The sequence below is a fragment of the Brachyistius frenatus genome, unplaced genomic scaffold (genome assembly GCF_029030835.1).
Source record: "Brachyistius frenatus isolate BFR_SWC_R1_liver_20210118 unplaced genomic scaffold, ASM2903083v1 Contig_30, whole genome shotgun sequence".
Classification (NCBI taxonomy): Eukaryota; Metazoa; Chordata; class Actinopteri; family Embiotocidae; genus Brachyistius; species Brachyistius frenatus.
This window is the reverse complement of record NW_027210629.1, coordinates 91,141-106,631: the sequence shown is the minus strand read 5'-3', so window position 1 is coordinate 106,631 and position 15,491 is coordinate 91,141. Positions and strand designations below refer to the sequence as shown.

General features: G+C 40.9%; 1 protein-coding gene across 4 annotated transcripts; it reads left to right on the top strand.

Annotated features, from left to right (window-relative positions):
• Positions 1 to 335: 335 nt before the first annotated feature.
• mlxip (MLX interacting protein) lies at positions 336 to 14,575 on the top strand. Of its 4 annotated transcripts, none has more exons than XM_069699377.1 (17): positions 336 to 876; positions 4,147 to 4,253; positions 4,776 to 4,861; positions 5,019 to 5,108; positions 5,265 to 5,306; positions 6,035 to 6,206; positions 6,490 to 6,579; positions 6,757 to 6,851; positions 8,341 to 8,809; positions 8,967 to 9,073; positions 9,182 to 9,293; positions 9,379 to 9,488; positions 9,630 to 9,734; positions 9,846 to 9,973; positions 10,085 to 10,208; positions 10,906 to 11,035; positions 12,293 to 14,575. In XM_069699377.1, the coding sequence occupies exons 1-17, from the start codon at positions 569 to 571 to the stop codon at positions 12,391 to 12,393; spliced, it is 2,376 nt and encodes a 791-aa protein (XP_069555478.1). In that variant the 5' UTR covers positions 336 to 568; the 3' UTR covers positions 12,394 to 14,575. The 4 variants fall into 4 exon arrangements, with proteins under 4 accessions (XP_069555478.1, XP_069555480.1, XP_069555477.1 ...); XM_069699379.1 differs by having other exon boundaries at positions 5,966 to 6,206; positions 8,494 to 8,809; XM_069699376.1 differs by having other exon boundaries at positions 5,966 to 6,206.
• The last annotated feature ends 916 nt before the right edge of the window (positions 14,576 to 15,491 follow it).

The window sequence follows — 15,491 nt, the reverse complement described above, 5'->3', positions numbered from 1 at the left end:
TACTTACAAACTTGATTTTAGATTGCAGAAATTTGCTTTCTTAACTGTTGTTTTTGCTTGCATAATAAAGACAGATATAAAGTTATCTTTCATAATTTTTGACATATTTGAAGGGCAATTTGGTTTCCATTACCTGCCGCACTGGCCACAATCTCTCATCTGTCCCCTCTGCGACCTGTCGCTTCCGTGTGTTAGGAGTTCTTTGGTGGGTGGGGCTCTGACTCCAACCAATCAGAGACGCTGTAGCACAGCAACTTCCTGCTCTGGGCAGAACATTTTTATTTTTTATTTTTTTTGTCAGCTGGTCGCCGCCTGCGATTCGAAGCGACGTCAACTATCAAGACAACAACAAGTTTACTTGGGCTAGTAACGACCAGCGGGGAGTTTTAAAAATGAGTGAACTAAGGGCTCTGACGCCACGGCACGAAGTTGGCAGACTTTAACAGTCGGACTCGAGTGTTTTCCGGCGCCGGTGGCCAAACCTCATGAAAGGGAGAGTTTTATTGTCTTAGCTCGCTAGCTAGCGTTAGCTGTTTTGCCTGGTGAGTTACCGACATCGATACCGGAGATGTCTTTTCGGCAAAAATACCGTCACTCACCGGACAGCATTAAGCAGGAGCCGGATGACGACTCGGACGCGGAGGAAACCCCCCTGGGGCTGAGGAAAGCGGACGGGCTGGAGTCTCAGATCATACACAGCGGACACTTCATGGTGTCCTCCCCCCACATCGAGCACCCCCCGAAGAAAGGCTACGACTTCGACACAGTCAACAAACAGACCTGTCAGACGTATCATTTTGGCAAAGCCAGCACGTCGCACTTCTCCATAGACGCCTCGCTCACTAAACTCTTTGAGTGCATGACTCTCGCGTACAGGTATGTTAAAACACATCTCACTGCATTGGGAACACTTGGCGTCGACCGCAGGCTCCCCACCCGCTGCATATCGAGCTCTCCTCCATATCCTGTCCTGATCAGCACAGTCAGGCGTGGGACCAGCAGACAACCCTAACCCTGGTCACGAGTCTCCTCTTCATGCAACTTCCTGCATCAACACTCATGATCTCAGAGCATGGCAACATGTCAGTATTGCACATTGAACGTATTGAATAGGTGCAGGTGAGGTTTGCTGATGGTAATGGATATTTTGTGGGGGGAGGGGGGGATTTTTTTTTTTTTTTTTTTTTTTTGTGAGGCTCATCTTGTTCTCTGTTTACAAGATGTGGTGTTTGTATCGTTGCTGCCAGCCGCTCCAGAGAATTCCCTCCGACTGTGCAAATGGCACTAAATTATACTCACTGGAAAGTTATTTATAGATCAGTCACTGTTCTGCTGTTGTCATTTCATCATATATGGAGAAGTGATGAGTATTTCTGTGCATGAAAGAGCCTTTGCTCTCGTTACCAAAACACTGGTGGATCTGAAGAGTTGTCCCCACTGACAGTACCTATTCTCCGTTATACCGCCTCATTAAAATAAGACTCATAAAGTACTCATGCAGTAACTGAAAGAGACTGAAGCTGAAAGAGGGAAACTGTGAGTTAACTTCTTTAGCTTGAGATAAACAGTGTCCTGTTTTTTTTTTTCTTCCCCTGATCGTGATGATCTCTGGTCCTTTTAAAATCAAGACTGTCACAGTAATGCCATTGGGCCTCATTCACCAACCGTTTTTAAGAAGGAAATTTCTTCTTAAAACCCACTTGTGCGGTTTTTAACAAAGATTCTGGCATTCACCAATATTTTCTTATTTGGGATTTTTTTTTTCTTAGGAAAGAACAAAATGTAAGCACACTCAAGAGCACACTTACGCACATCTGAATGCCGAAATGTTTGTGCCAAATATTTGGGTAATGCATTTTCTTCAATTCAACAGTTGTATATTATTATAATATTTCATCTATAATGACATTTCATTATAATTCATGATTTTAATTACTTCACAAAACATCATGGTTTTGAATAAAAGACTTCACTAACACTGACAAGGTCAGTAGATTTGCTGTCCAGGTTTGACAGCAGTGAATTGCTTGTTAGTAAATTCAAATACATTTGACTTTTTACAGTGTGATACTTTATAGAATACAGTTCATCTCAAGAAGGAAACACATCACTAACGATACAAAGATGTTTCAGTGCATTTTGACTTTTAGTTTTCTTGAAGTGTTTTTATGATTGTAACCAGTGCTGAGCCTGTGCGTCAGTGTTTGGGTTGTTCCCTCCTGGATGTCCAGGACCATCCGAGATCAGAAGTGGGGCAGGTCTGGAGGTGCTGCTGCAGGAGCGTACAGTCTGCGAGCTGTTGGTTATTTTTACATCATTGGTTTGGCGCCGTGCTCCTGATACAGCGTTCACTGAACGAGCCATAATCACGTGCATATTTATTTTTTAAAATTTTACATCCAGTACTTACGCTACGCTATTAAATATGCCTGCGCTTTTTCTGTCCACCTCCTGCAGCAGCACCTCTTCTTCAGAGCTGCTGTAGTTGTTCTTCCTCCTGGAGTCCGCTGCTCCACCGTTTTTCGGCATTAGTTATGTTTCTCTCATCTTCTTTTTTTTCTCCTTCACCGTCTGTGACTGTGTGCGCGCGGCACTGCCGTCTTTTGCCCTTTTATGGGCATTGGCAGGACGTTTACTTATGTTAATTGGGAACAACTGGCTCGAGCTTTCAATTTACGAGCATCGTGGGATTCAGAACGCGGGTGCGAACAAATCCGGGGTTTAAGAGCACGTCATGAATCTGACGTAGACTTTTTCTTAAGACATATCTAAAGACCAAATTTAAAAAAAAAAAAATTTAAAAAAATCTTAGGAAGATATTTGTGAATGATGCCCATTGTGCTGTCACCATTAGGCTCACATACTGCGACCATATTAAAGCACAACAATGACTTCCTCCAATGTCCCCATGTCCTACATTAGCAGAGCGGGTGTGTGATGTTCCTATTTAGTTTATGTGTCTCCTTGTATCCATATCAAACTTGAAGCTGCTGTAGGGCGGCACGGTGGTGCAGTGGTTAGCACTGTCACCTCACAGCAAAAAAGGTTCCGGGTTCGAATCCGGTCCTGGGCCTTTCTGTGCAGAGTTTGCATGTTCTCCCTGTGCTTGCGTGGGTTCTCTCCGGGTTCTCCGGCTTCCTCCCATCATCCAAAAACATGCACCTCAGGTCAGGTTACCTGGCGCCGCGCTAGTGGCAGCCTGCTGCAGCAGCTCCCCACTGAGAGCCCCCCTGCTGTAGTGAAGAAATTTCCCCTCGGGGATTAACAAAGTGAAATAAAATAAAATAAAAATAATTCGAAAGTGGTCTTGACTTAAACAGACTTCTTCTTATTGCTTTGCTTGCTTTATTTCTTGATGCCCCGGGGCTGGTCAAGGTGACCTGTACTTTTTAAATTATGTACCGAGTGCTGTTGGATACTCAGGAAACAACTGTTGCTGCTTGCCTGTTCTTGTGGTAAGAGACAAAACACCCATTTTGGATGTAAAGAATGGGTAAAGTGCACGTGAAGTTTATTTTAATCGTTACATATTTTTGGCACTTTCATACAATTAGTATTTAGTAGTGGATGATTTTGTCCTAAAATATCATCAGGATATTTCAGGGTATTTCTGTGATTACAATAATGTAGACAAAAAAAGAAACGTGTTTTATTAGTGTCAAGAAAATACTTTTGCAACAAAATAAGTGTTACAGTTTTACATGTCAGCACAGATGTAACAACTTGCCTTGAAATATTACATATATTACAGTGTTTTGTTTTACATTTGATCTTACACACTGAACTAATTCCTCCACTGTGGAGCCGCTTTCAGCCATGCTTGTTGTTACTGTGTGTGAGTTAGGAACATAGCAGACATCGTGCAGCAGTACAACGTCATGACCTCAACAAGTCGTAATATTGCGCTTATGGTGCTGCTGTTTTAAAGTTGACTAGAATAGATTCTTGAAAAATCATTCATTTCTGGGCATTTTCGAAGTCTGCGGAACATTTTTTTTTTCATCCTGTACGAGCATGAATATTCTTCTGATGACATTAAGGAACACACTGGGATCTTTTCAGAGTTTTCTTATACAGATCCTCACAACTTGAGAAATATCATCACCTGAGAAGTTATTTCAGTGTTAATTTTATTATTCTTTTCAGTGGTAAGTTGGTGTCTCCCAAATGGAAAAACTTCAGAGGTCTGAAACTGCTTTGGAGAGACAAGATTCGCCTCAACAACGCCATATGGAGAGCCTGGTATATGCAGTGTAAGAGCTTCGCGGCATCTTTCATTTGGCAACTAAAGAGTGTGTAGACTGTATCGTTTATTCTTTAATCTACCACATTTTAATCAAGTTGCAGCATGCAGGAAGACATCAGGCTCTGGTTCAAGAATCTTTTGTTAGAAATAGAGGAGAGATTCCTTAACGACTTCGTCATTAATTATTCCTATATGGAGATGGATTCTGCAGATAAAGATCTCAAGATAAATGTTGGCGCAGTCTGTTCAACTTTGTTACAGAAGATAACATGTTGTTTTTTTTTGTTTGTTTGTTTTTTTTACTTGCCATGTGCAGTTTTGTGACGGTGACTTTTAGTCAGCTCTTAGTCATGTCAAACCTGAAGCTGTTCATGCTGGTAGAGCCCGGTGAAGCTGTAATACATGATGGGGTCTTTTCTACAAGATGATCAGTTTTTGACTTGCGCTGTAAATGTTCTTCAATGGGATAAACAAATAAGAACAGTGTGTTTTCAGCTGGGAGTGACTTTAGTTGTTTTCTTATCCCCAGACGTGGAGAAAAGGGAGAATCCTGTTTGTCATTTTGTGACGCCCCTGGATGGAACCATGGACTTGGACGTCAATCGGCCTGCAGAGGTAAAGGCAGAAAAGTGTGGTTGAAATTGAGCATTTTATGTTCAGTTTCTCAAACACTTAGTTTAGTCATTTAGTTTTCTGTTTCCCTTGCCACTTCCTTTATTTGTGCTGTGGCTTGTTGTGCACTTTGTTTAATTTCCCTTTCTTTCTTCTGCAGGCCATTGCCACAGAGGGGAAATGCTGGAAAAGACGCATTGAAATTGTCATTAGAGAATATCACAAATGGAGAACGTACTTTAAGAAAAGGGTACAACATTTTTCATTTTTCTTTTGAATACATTGTAATATTTTACCTTTTATCAGAGGAATTCTGAGAACCTTGTAGTCATATCCTGTTTCTTTGTTTGTTTGGCCTAAAAACATTAATATTTATCTAATGCAGCGCTCATTAACTCTTTTATAGCTACAGAAACACAAGGACGATGACCTCTCAAGCTTACTTAAGGTATGCAAAACTGCATCATGCTCAATTCACTAAACTGCTGTTTGTACCAACATGATCATTACTATCAGCATCTGTTCAACGAGATGGTGATACTAATGAAATTAAGCCACGCTAACACTTGCATTATTTATGTACGTTTTAACAGATCATCTTTGACTATACAAAGTACATTTTACTGCTTGCACCTAATTTTAGCTTGTAATTTGCTGACAGACATTTTATATTGTGCATACAATCACACAGAATTGTGCAAAAGTTGTAAGCACTTATATGAAGGGGATGATGATTTAAAAAATAATGCCATGCAATGTTGTTTTTTTTTTTAAATCATTTAGTTTCCTACAAACTGCAGGCATAAGAACATCCCATAAGAAATGAGTATTTGGTGTGATCACCTTTGTTGCTGAAGATGTTTGGGGTAGATGTCTTGCTCAAAGATGCAGAAGAAATTTGGGACCAATCAGATGATGTTGCGTGATGGATAAGAATCTAAACATCTAAACTGCTTAAAAGATTTGCACAGGACTATACGTGTAAATGAGGAGCTATTTTTAGTGCATGAATTACTGAATTTAGTGCCATCCCTTGTTGGCTGTACACAGCACTGCATGCTTGTTTGTCATTAACTGGCCTGCTGGTTGCGTTTTGAATACTCCAAGGGACCAGAGGAGCAGTTGTCGCTGTTTGGGGAAGTCTCTCCAGACATGCTCCGTGTGTCATTTTATCAGGATGAAGAGACTGCTGCACGCCGTGTGCCTCGTAAGCTTAATGAAACTCCTGCCCCCATGGAGATGGACCCCCTCTTTGACATGGATGTTCTGATGTCTGAGTTTTCAGACACGTTGTTCTCTACGTTGGCCTCGCACCAGCCCATAGCCTGGCCCAATCCAAGGGAGATTGGTGAGAAACAAAGCAGATTATATATTTTCTAAAACCAGTAGAGTAGTGTTCCTGCCTTCCACTTAATGCTTGATTTAATAATACATTTTTGCTTTAACCTCTACTTTTGTATTGTGTTCATTGTTTTCTTCCCTTTTAAATTTGTTAGAAAACGTTTTAAAATTATGAAGTTTCTGAATATAATTGCGGCTTGGGGCTGGATCTCAACAATATGTTATGTATTTGTCAAACTATCAGCATGTTGTCTCTTTGCTCTCCCTACCTCGGCCTCTCCCCTCCACAGCTCATGCGGGGAACGCGGACATGATCCAACCAGGACTCATCCCCTTACAGCCAAACCTAGACTTCATGGACTCCTTTGATCCACTGCAAGGTAGCAGTAAGGCACCACCCATAGCTGCAGTGGCACTGCACACAAACTAATAGTGAACACTACACAGGAATCGAGTGCACATGTTCTGGCAACTCTGCTACAGCAGTTGGCTTAGCCTAACACAAAGAGTAGTGTGGTTTTACTAACCTATAGCTAACATAGAGACTCTTGTTCCAGACTTATTTCACAGCCTCCGTCAGCCCGTCTTCCCCTCTGTTTCCCCCACTGCTTCATCTGTCACCCCTCTACCCAGCAGCAGCTCTCAGTCACAGGTAAACACCGACCCAAGGCTCAGTCCCTAACACACACTATTAAGGCAGTCTGTGAGGTTTTTTTTTTTTTTTTTTTTTTTTTTACTTTATAGTTTTAGGATTTTTGGTCAATTGTTGAGGATCTCTGCCACATCTTTCTGCAATCTTTCTGTCGCAGTGTAGTTACACAAAAAACCTATGTAACAAATTAATATTACTAAACTTTGTTGACAGCACTTTTCATACATGACTTGCTCAAACTGATTAACATTAAGGGTGCTTTCACACCTATCTTGTGTGGTCCTGTTTCCATTTGGCTTTTTCAATCCAGACATATGCGACCTGGCTGTGATCGAACCACGAGTGACCAGCAAAAGTACAGGTGGAAACACACTCAGGAAGCATTGAGCTCTGATCTGTTTAGGCCACATTCGGAGTTGGAGAGCTCAATCACGGCCAGGTCGCACATGTCCGGATTGATGTAGCCAAAAGGAAACAGGGTCTCGGACGCTCAGCAAGTGTGAAAGGTGCCTCAGACCACGCTTCGGACCAAAGGACCAAAAAAAAAAAACAGAGGAGGAGGGTATTTAACTGTAATTTGGTCCAACGAAGAAATCAAAATTCAGCTTAAAAATCCATACAAATTTTTAAACTTATAACTTATTTTCTGAGAGGAAAATAAGTGTCGTTTATAACGCCACAATAATAGTAATAATAATATAGTAGCAATGAAATGTGTTCATTCATTTTTCTCCATTCAAACAGAAAAGGCTTGACAACACGCTGACTTCAATTGCACGCCGTCTACAAACCAAACCGAAATGTTAAAACAAAAATGAACAGGATCAAATGTATATGTGATGAAAGCATGAACATTGGTTGAAACTTTTAGGTGTGAAAACGCCCTAATTTTATATTCTTTTGGAAAATCAAACATTCACTGAAAATGTGTCTGTAATCCTCCTTGAAGCTCCCAAGAAGCCATTCAGTCAGCCCTATTTTGGTAAAAGTATTTTTTCAGTGTTTGTGTTGGGTCCATTAATGCATTATTGTAGGTCGGGGGTCTCCAACCAGTAGATCCTGAAATACCTGGTAGATCAAAGGAGCTCTTAGAGATAAAAGGTTGGAGACCCCTGTTGTTGGTCCTTGTCGGACTTTTAAAATAAAAAAAAAAATGCAACAGTAACTCTTCATTGCAAAGCCATGCCAAAGTAATATTCTGTCGAAGCAGATTCATGATGGTTTTTAAACAAGTAAAAGGATTTTAGAATCTTTCCTTGAGTTCAGGGGAGGTGAGTGCAGAGACTTCAGAAAGGAGTATCTTCTGTTAGAGTTACATTACATTACATACAGTTTTGATTTTTCTTTGGATTTTGTCTCTCTAAAACATAATTCTGTCTGAACTTGGTCAATAAAAAGACACATATGAATGCAGTTAGTTGGTCCACAGTTCTATCATGGCTGTCGGCTGGACTAAGTATGTTTGTTTCCTATTGTCATCCCTTGCCAGGCCCAATTAATGTCCTCCATGCAGCTCACAACCAACCACATCACCCGCTCTGGCCCCCTGAACATCCCATCCCTTATGGCCAGTGAGACCAATGGAAGAGATGGTGGTGATGCTGCCTTTGTACAAAACTATATATCCCTGTTTCCTGGGCAGGTGCCACCCAGTGATCAAGCAGCTGTTTCCTCCGTCTCTCAGCCGTTGTCCCATGATCCTCTGGTACAGTGCCTTCCAGGTCAGGACATGGCCTCGGCAGCACTGGATGAGACGGTGGCATCCTCCATATCCGCACAACCTCCACCTCCTCCGTCCCAACTCCAACCCTTGGCCCCGGCGCCTGCCGCTCCTGTTCAGCAACCTCAGACTTTCGCTCTGCCTCGCCTTCTTCAGCCGTCCAGTGCCAACAAAAACCGTCCCATGCAAAGAATCGCTCCAGCAAACACCCTCCCCGCCTCCCACGTCTTCCTCACAGGTCTGTGCTCTCCAATGTCAATATCAAATATTGTCTTGAGAAGAGAGAAATTTAATGTTGCTGAGCGTTGTCACTTAATCACCACCAGATAGCGCTCAAGCCTTTCTAATTCAGTCCTATTGATTTCCCATGACCATAATGTAATATTTGTTTTCAGCCCCTTTCACGGGTCATGCCAATGCTGTGATTGTCACACCAACACCCCTGAAAGCAGAGGTAGTCTCTAACACTGGTGTGGTCATCACACCCTCTGCTCTTCGAGCGGTATGTTTTAATCTGTTTCAAAATTTAAAAAAAAAGATAATATTCTATTGCAGAGGTTCTTGCACCTTCTTTTATTTATTTCCTTTGCTCTGTTTTCACGTGTCTTAGGCTCCCGGGTTTCACGTCGGGACTCGGACGCAGAAGTCTCCCCAGCTGATTGTTCCCAAAGAAAAGTCGTATTCTTCCAGCCGCAAAAACCAGAAAGCTTCCCCGAGTGTCGGTGAGCGTTCACTCAGACAGGAAATCACTGAAAAACTCCAAGCCCTCTACTTCTAAAAAAAAAAGCGTTTGTGTTTGTGTGTCAGGATCCAGTCAAGCATCGCCATGTGGGTTAGATCAAGTTCCTAGGTCGCAGTCACTAATCTGCGGCGGCAGCAGCAGCAGCACAGGTCTAAAAAAGAATGAGCAAAATCAGGTGTGTGTGTGTGGTAATAGAATTAATTAAGATTAACACAGACAGAATTGAATCTCTGGGCATTAACATCCCCTTTTCTTCTGTGACATAGGACACACTTAATAAAACCCGTTTAATATTTCCACTGCTGTTGTGTGACAGAGCCGGAGGACATACATATCAGCTGAGCAAAAGAGACGATCAAACATAAACATTGGCTTTAAGACGCTCTGCAGCCTGGTTCCCACTCTCAAGTCACAATCAAATGTAAGTATGTGTCACTGCATGAAACATCCGTAACAGATTATGGACAGGTTTGTGCACAGTATTAGCTTCCAATTTTCAGTTTGCTAACATATTTATGAACTGTGCATTTAGATCAGCAACGCAGTCACACTGCAGAAGACGGTGGAGCACATTGGAAAGCTCCAGCAAGAGAGGCAGCAGATGCAGGAAGAAGTCAAGAGACTTCGAGAGGAGATAGAGGAGCTCAACACTTCTATTAAGTATGTTAAAACATCTTATATCTCACCCCACGTATGACGTGAACAACAGAAGCTGCTCAGATACGTATTAACTGTCTACTTTTTCTGTCTCCTTTTGCTGGTTAACCACAGCTTGTGTCAGGAGCAGCTGCCGGCTACAGGGGTGCCGGTGAGGCGAAATCGCCTCGACCAAATGCAGGAGAGGTTTAACGAATATGTAAAGGGCCGCACTCTTCAGAACTGGAAGTTCTGGATTGTATCCTTCAGTGAAAGAGTTCTTACACTGTTTGTTGCTCAGTAACTGCTCAGTAACTGGTTAGTGATGGTGGAGGTCGGGAACTACATACAGCGTGCAGTAAATCCATTATACTAAAACGGTGCTGAGATTGCATTTTTATTTTTTTTATTTTTTTATTTTATACACTTTATTAATCCCCGAGGGGAAATTTCTTCACTACAGCAGGGGGGCTCTCAGGGGGGGAGATGCTGCATCAGGCTGCCACTAGCGCGGCGCCAGGTAACCTGACCTGAGGTGCATGTTTTTGGATGATGGGAGGAAGCCGGAGAACCCGGAGAGAACCCACGCAAGCACAGGGAGAACATGCAAACTCCGCACAGAAAGGCCCAGGAACGGATTCGAACCCCGAACCTTTTTTGCTGTGAGGTGACAGTGCTAACCACTGCACCACCTTAATTGATGGTTGCTTTTATTTCTAATGTATTCCTTTACTGAAGGACATATTTACTGAGACATACTTGCGTTATTAGGAAATTGTTTTATTAGCTGTAGCGTTTTCAATTTCGAGAAAACCACAAAAGCAAGTGTGAAGCGGCACAAGAAAAGCTGCAAAAGTACAGATTAGAGTTGGGTACTCAAACAGTTTGTCAGACGGACTTGTATTTTTTTTTCTCTGTGTGCACTGTAATTGATCCTTGACAGTCTCGCATTTTAGTTCAGCATCATTATCAAGCCTCTCTTTGAGTCGTTCAATGGGATGGTGTCAACGACGAGCAGAGCAGAGCTGTGTCAGACCACACTGCAATGGCTGGATCGTCACTGCTCCCTTCCAGCACTCCGACCCAGTAAGTAAAAGACTGCTTCTTTAAAAAACACACACGGTCTCGCAGACATGAGAAGGTACTGTAGCCCTCCTGCTCTATGTTGGAAAAATAGATCAGCCATCGTGGATCATTTGCAGCCGCTGCAGTGTGTCAGATCACTGCTATCTGTATTTCATTTTCCACATCCTATGTCACTATCTCAGTTTTTCTGCCTTTTCTGCTGTCAACAAGCAACCATTGCCGGAAATCTAACAATGCATCTAAAAATTTTTTTTAAATATTATAGGACATTATTCCAGTAGTGATGATCACAATTTCCAGTCGTATTTTTTTCACCTCTAACTTTTCAAGTAATTATGGTTTTGTTGCTAAGTGATATTGGCGGAGTGGATCTGATATCGTAAGGTGACGTCAAAAGATTTTTATCATTCTGTTGCGGTTGTAGCAGATTGCTGACAGTTGGGCCTGCCATTGCACTGCAGAAAATATCAAAGACATGAGGTTATCACTCCAGAACCTTATTCCATGTCTTGAGGGGCTCTCCCCACAAATGTAATAACCGATCTGCATCAGACGGTCATCATGATTTCTGCAGGGAAATCCTTAGTTGTACCACAGTTGTTTAAAAAAAAAAAAAAAAAGACTCAGCTCAACGTAGTTTTTATTCTCACCATTGTGCAGTTGTACAGTTTTGGTCTTTTCACTGTTCTCATCGTCCAGACTTTCAGCGAACAGAGGAAAATGTTTTCAGGAAAAAAAAACCTCTGATATACAGTCCAAAAACCAAAGTACCAAAAACATGACCCCACATAAGTCCTAACGTTGCGTTTTCGACCCAATGTTCTGATGGATGTATGAACAGGTTAACATTTGCTAACATGTTTGCCATATCAACTTTATTAGGTGACAAAATTACGATGTGTTTTCAGCTTTTTGTGCTGCCCCTATGTGATCAAAAGTAATCAGTTGATGAAAGCTTAAGGCAATAAGAATTCAAATGATATTTTAACAGCTGTTGTACAGCTTGTTTTCTGTCACTGTCTGTTTTTTTAACATCCCCCTCAATCGTGCCAGTGCTGCATTACACCCTGAACATCGCCCCACCCAATCCTTGCAAATGTTGAAATTGATGTATTGAGCTGCCAAATCCTATTCAACTCAAAAGGATGTGAATTATGTTCTGGTATTTAGCCGGTTAACTTGGAGAGTAGTCTTTTACAGCAAGGTTTTTTTGTTTGTTTTGTTTTGTTTTTTAATCTGTGGCTTTCTGTTTTTCAGTGGTGCTGAGAACTCTTCGCCAGTTGAGCACAACCACGTCCATTCTTAGTGATCCATCCCTGCTTCAAGACGAAGCCATCCAAGCCGTCTCACACACATAGGTGGCCGAGCAAAAAGCCCCCTGAGCCTTTTTATTCAAATTAAATATCACAAGTTTTTCTTACAACCATTCAGCAAGGTCATCGTGTCTTCAACAGATCAACAAATTCCCAGAAGAATCAATTAAATGATAAATACATACTGACCTACCTTTACAATTTAGTCTGTTCAACATTGATTCTTGGGAAGGAGACACGCAGGGAGCCCAACAGTTGTGCAAAAAGGGCTTTGATAATATGTTTAAATAACTGCGACTACTTCAGGTGATGATCTTCCAAATACTTCACTGAAGGCTGGTTCTTGTGGTTTCTTTCTTGAACAGCAATGTATATTTCGATTTAAATGACATTTATCACTTAAAAACACAGCATTGTGTTCAAAAGGGAATTACTGCGTGAATGGTGTTTTTGTGTTCTCTCTCAGGTGTATAAAGTGCATGAATATGACATGTTTTTCACCGGAAGAAGAGAGTAATGTAGTATTTTGTTTTAAGACTTGCTAGAACTAGAGTTTTCGTGGCGGTTCAGAAACCTCCCAGAATGTAGCAGAACGCCTGAAACATGGCCAAGTTGAGCTCTTGCAGGCTGTGTAGTCAGTACCACAAGGAGGGTAGAGTTTATTGTGTTTTCCATCCCTCATTTACTCAGGTAAATGTTATTTTGCCAGTTAACCAAAGTGGTTTCCTGGTGGTTTTCCGTCCATGCTGAAACTTTGGCCTTCACACTTTTCTTCTTTACTGATTTGAAGTGAGTAACACTAGACAGACAGCAGTCATCTTCGATATGTTACACACTGAGGTTTTTACTGGGCAGGTCACAACACGATGGACCGATATTACCTCCAGCCCTCATGGGGAGCGTAACTGAAATAGCAGCACAGATTATATATGTCTACTATATTCACATGTACAGTGTTAAGGATCTGAATGCGCAGTAAAGGGTTCTTTTCTGTTCTTCATTGGTCACTCAGGGCTACGCTGGTGTGTGTAATTATGTTCCATTAAAGCACGAACAAATCAAGTCAGGATCATTCTCAGCAGGACATCATGTTTTTCTATAAGGGTACAGGCTCTGTCACAGGGTTTGCTTCAGTTAAAATGTGTTTTTTCCACTCATGGTTACACTAATTTATTTTGTGCGTTAACAACAGACACAGAAGAAAACAATCATTCTGCATCATGAAGTCACAGAACACACAGTTTACCCAGTTCCTTTGTTGTGTTACTGACATAATACTTTATTGAGCGCTCTGCTTGAGAATTGGACACCATGCAGATGTAGTTGGCATGTCTGCCATACATCAGTCTTAAAGTCAAAGTGTCCTTACCTGTGATCTTTGCAGGCTGATTATTTTTCATGTGTGGTTCAGCACTCCTCAAGCAGACGTAGATTTTTTGTTTGTGTCATGTATTTTTACTCTCTAGTGTGCAGAAGAAATGAGTTTACGGTAGAAAAAGGCACCACTTTTAGTTGTTGAATGTTCAGCTTTTTGTGTGCAGCCTTTTATGGTGAATTGCAAGTGTCTTTTAATGGGAAATATTACTTTTCTGCGGGGTAATTTACCTTTCAGTGTGTAGACTGCACAATTTACAATATGATGGAGAAAGCAGTAATCGAAATTTAAACACTTTTACAATGTACAGTACAAATGTGCAACCTTTTAGTTGCAATTCAAATATTAAGGGCTTATGTGTTCCCTAAAATAATTTATTACTATTTAAAAAAAAAAAAAGAATAAAATGCACCTCTAAATGAAACTATGGATGTTATGATTGCAAATGAATGACAGCATGAAAAAGCCACAATGTCCCCTTCAGCTCTAAATTTGTGTGATTTTGCTTGTTTTTTTTTTCCTTTCTCACCCACTGATTTTGAGATGTTTTTCATACCATGTTGGGTTTCAAACTTATGTTTGCTGTTTCTGAGAGGATTTTGTACTTGATGATGAACAGTATATCATTGAAGATGTTGGCCCGTGTTGGTTCTCCCTACATTCAGTCTTTTATTTTGTTTGTTTCAAAAGGAAAATATATTTTCTGATGCTGCATATGAGTGTTAATCTTTTTTTTTTTCTTTTTTCGGGAGGACTTCCAAAGTTATCAAATGTCGACGTGCAACATGTTTGTTTTAAAATGCCTTAAATTACCCAGAATCACAATAAACACAAGAAAAATGAAAATTATAACTTCTCATCACTTTTATTTTCAATAAATATCATTTCAATACATATTACTTAGTTATCAGATACTGATGTTAAATGGACTATAAAGTCACCTTTAGTACAAATTTACTTTCCAACCAATTAAAATGGCTGTAAAAATATTGAGATATATTTAAGGCTGTTGTAAAATCAATACAACTTTTGTACTGAAATCAAAAAGTTGCTTTGCTTAAATGTTTGTCCACATGTTTCAGCAGGCAGTTGGCATAAACATAACTGTCAAAGACCTGCTTAAAGGGGGGGAGACTGCACTCCTGAGGGACCATGCAGTTGCTCATCTGCTGCGCCGCATCCAGGCTGTTCTGGCTGGTGATCTGCAGCAGCTCTGACAGCTCAGAGATGTGCTTGGAGAGCTCCAGCATGTAGCAGCTGAGGGAGCAGAGTAGATGAGCATTGACCAGCTCTGGTAGGTTCAGGGAGAGGCAGGAAGTATTGGGAAGAACCCCGGGTTCAGCCTACAGGAGACGGACATGATTCAGTGAGTCACAAATAAACTACTCAAGTATTGAAGCCTATTGTAGTTTATAATGAAGTCATTTCTTATGAAGTTGTGTTCATTACTTCTGTGTAATGTAATTAACAACAACAACAAAAAAAACTAAGACTGCAACCAACAATTATTTTTAGCTACAATACATTTGACAATTATTTTCTTTGATCATTGATTGTTCAGTAAATAAAAAGTTTAGATAAGTTCACTGTCATTTGCTGAAGTCCAAGTTAAAACATTCAACATTCAATTGCTTCATTTTTTTCTGACCAAAATAGCCAAAAACACAATAATCTTAAATGTACAAGACTGCCATAAAAAAAAATTGGGAAATTAACAGATATCACTGATAAACCTTTATTTACTGTCTATTAGCTAATGATTTCAGGG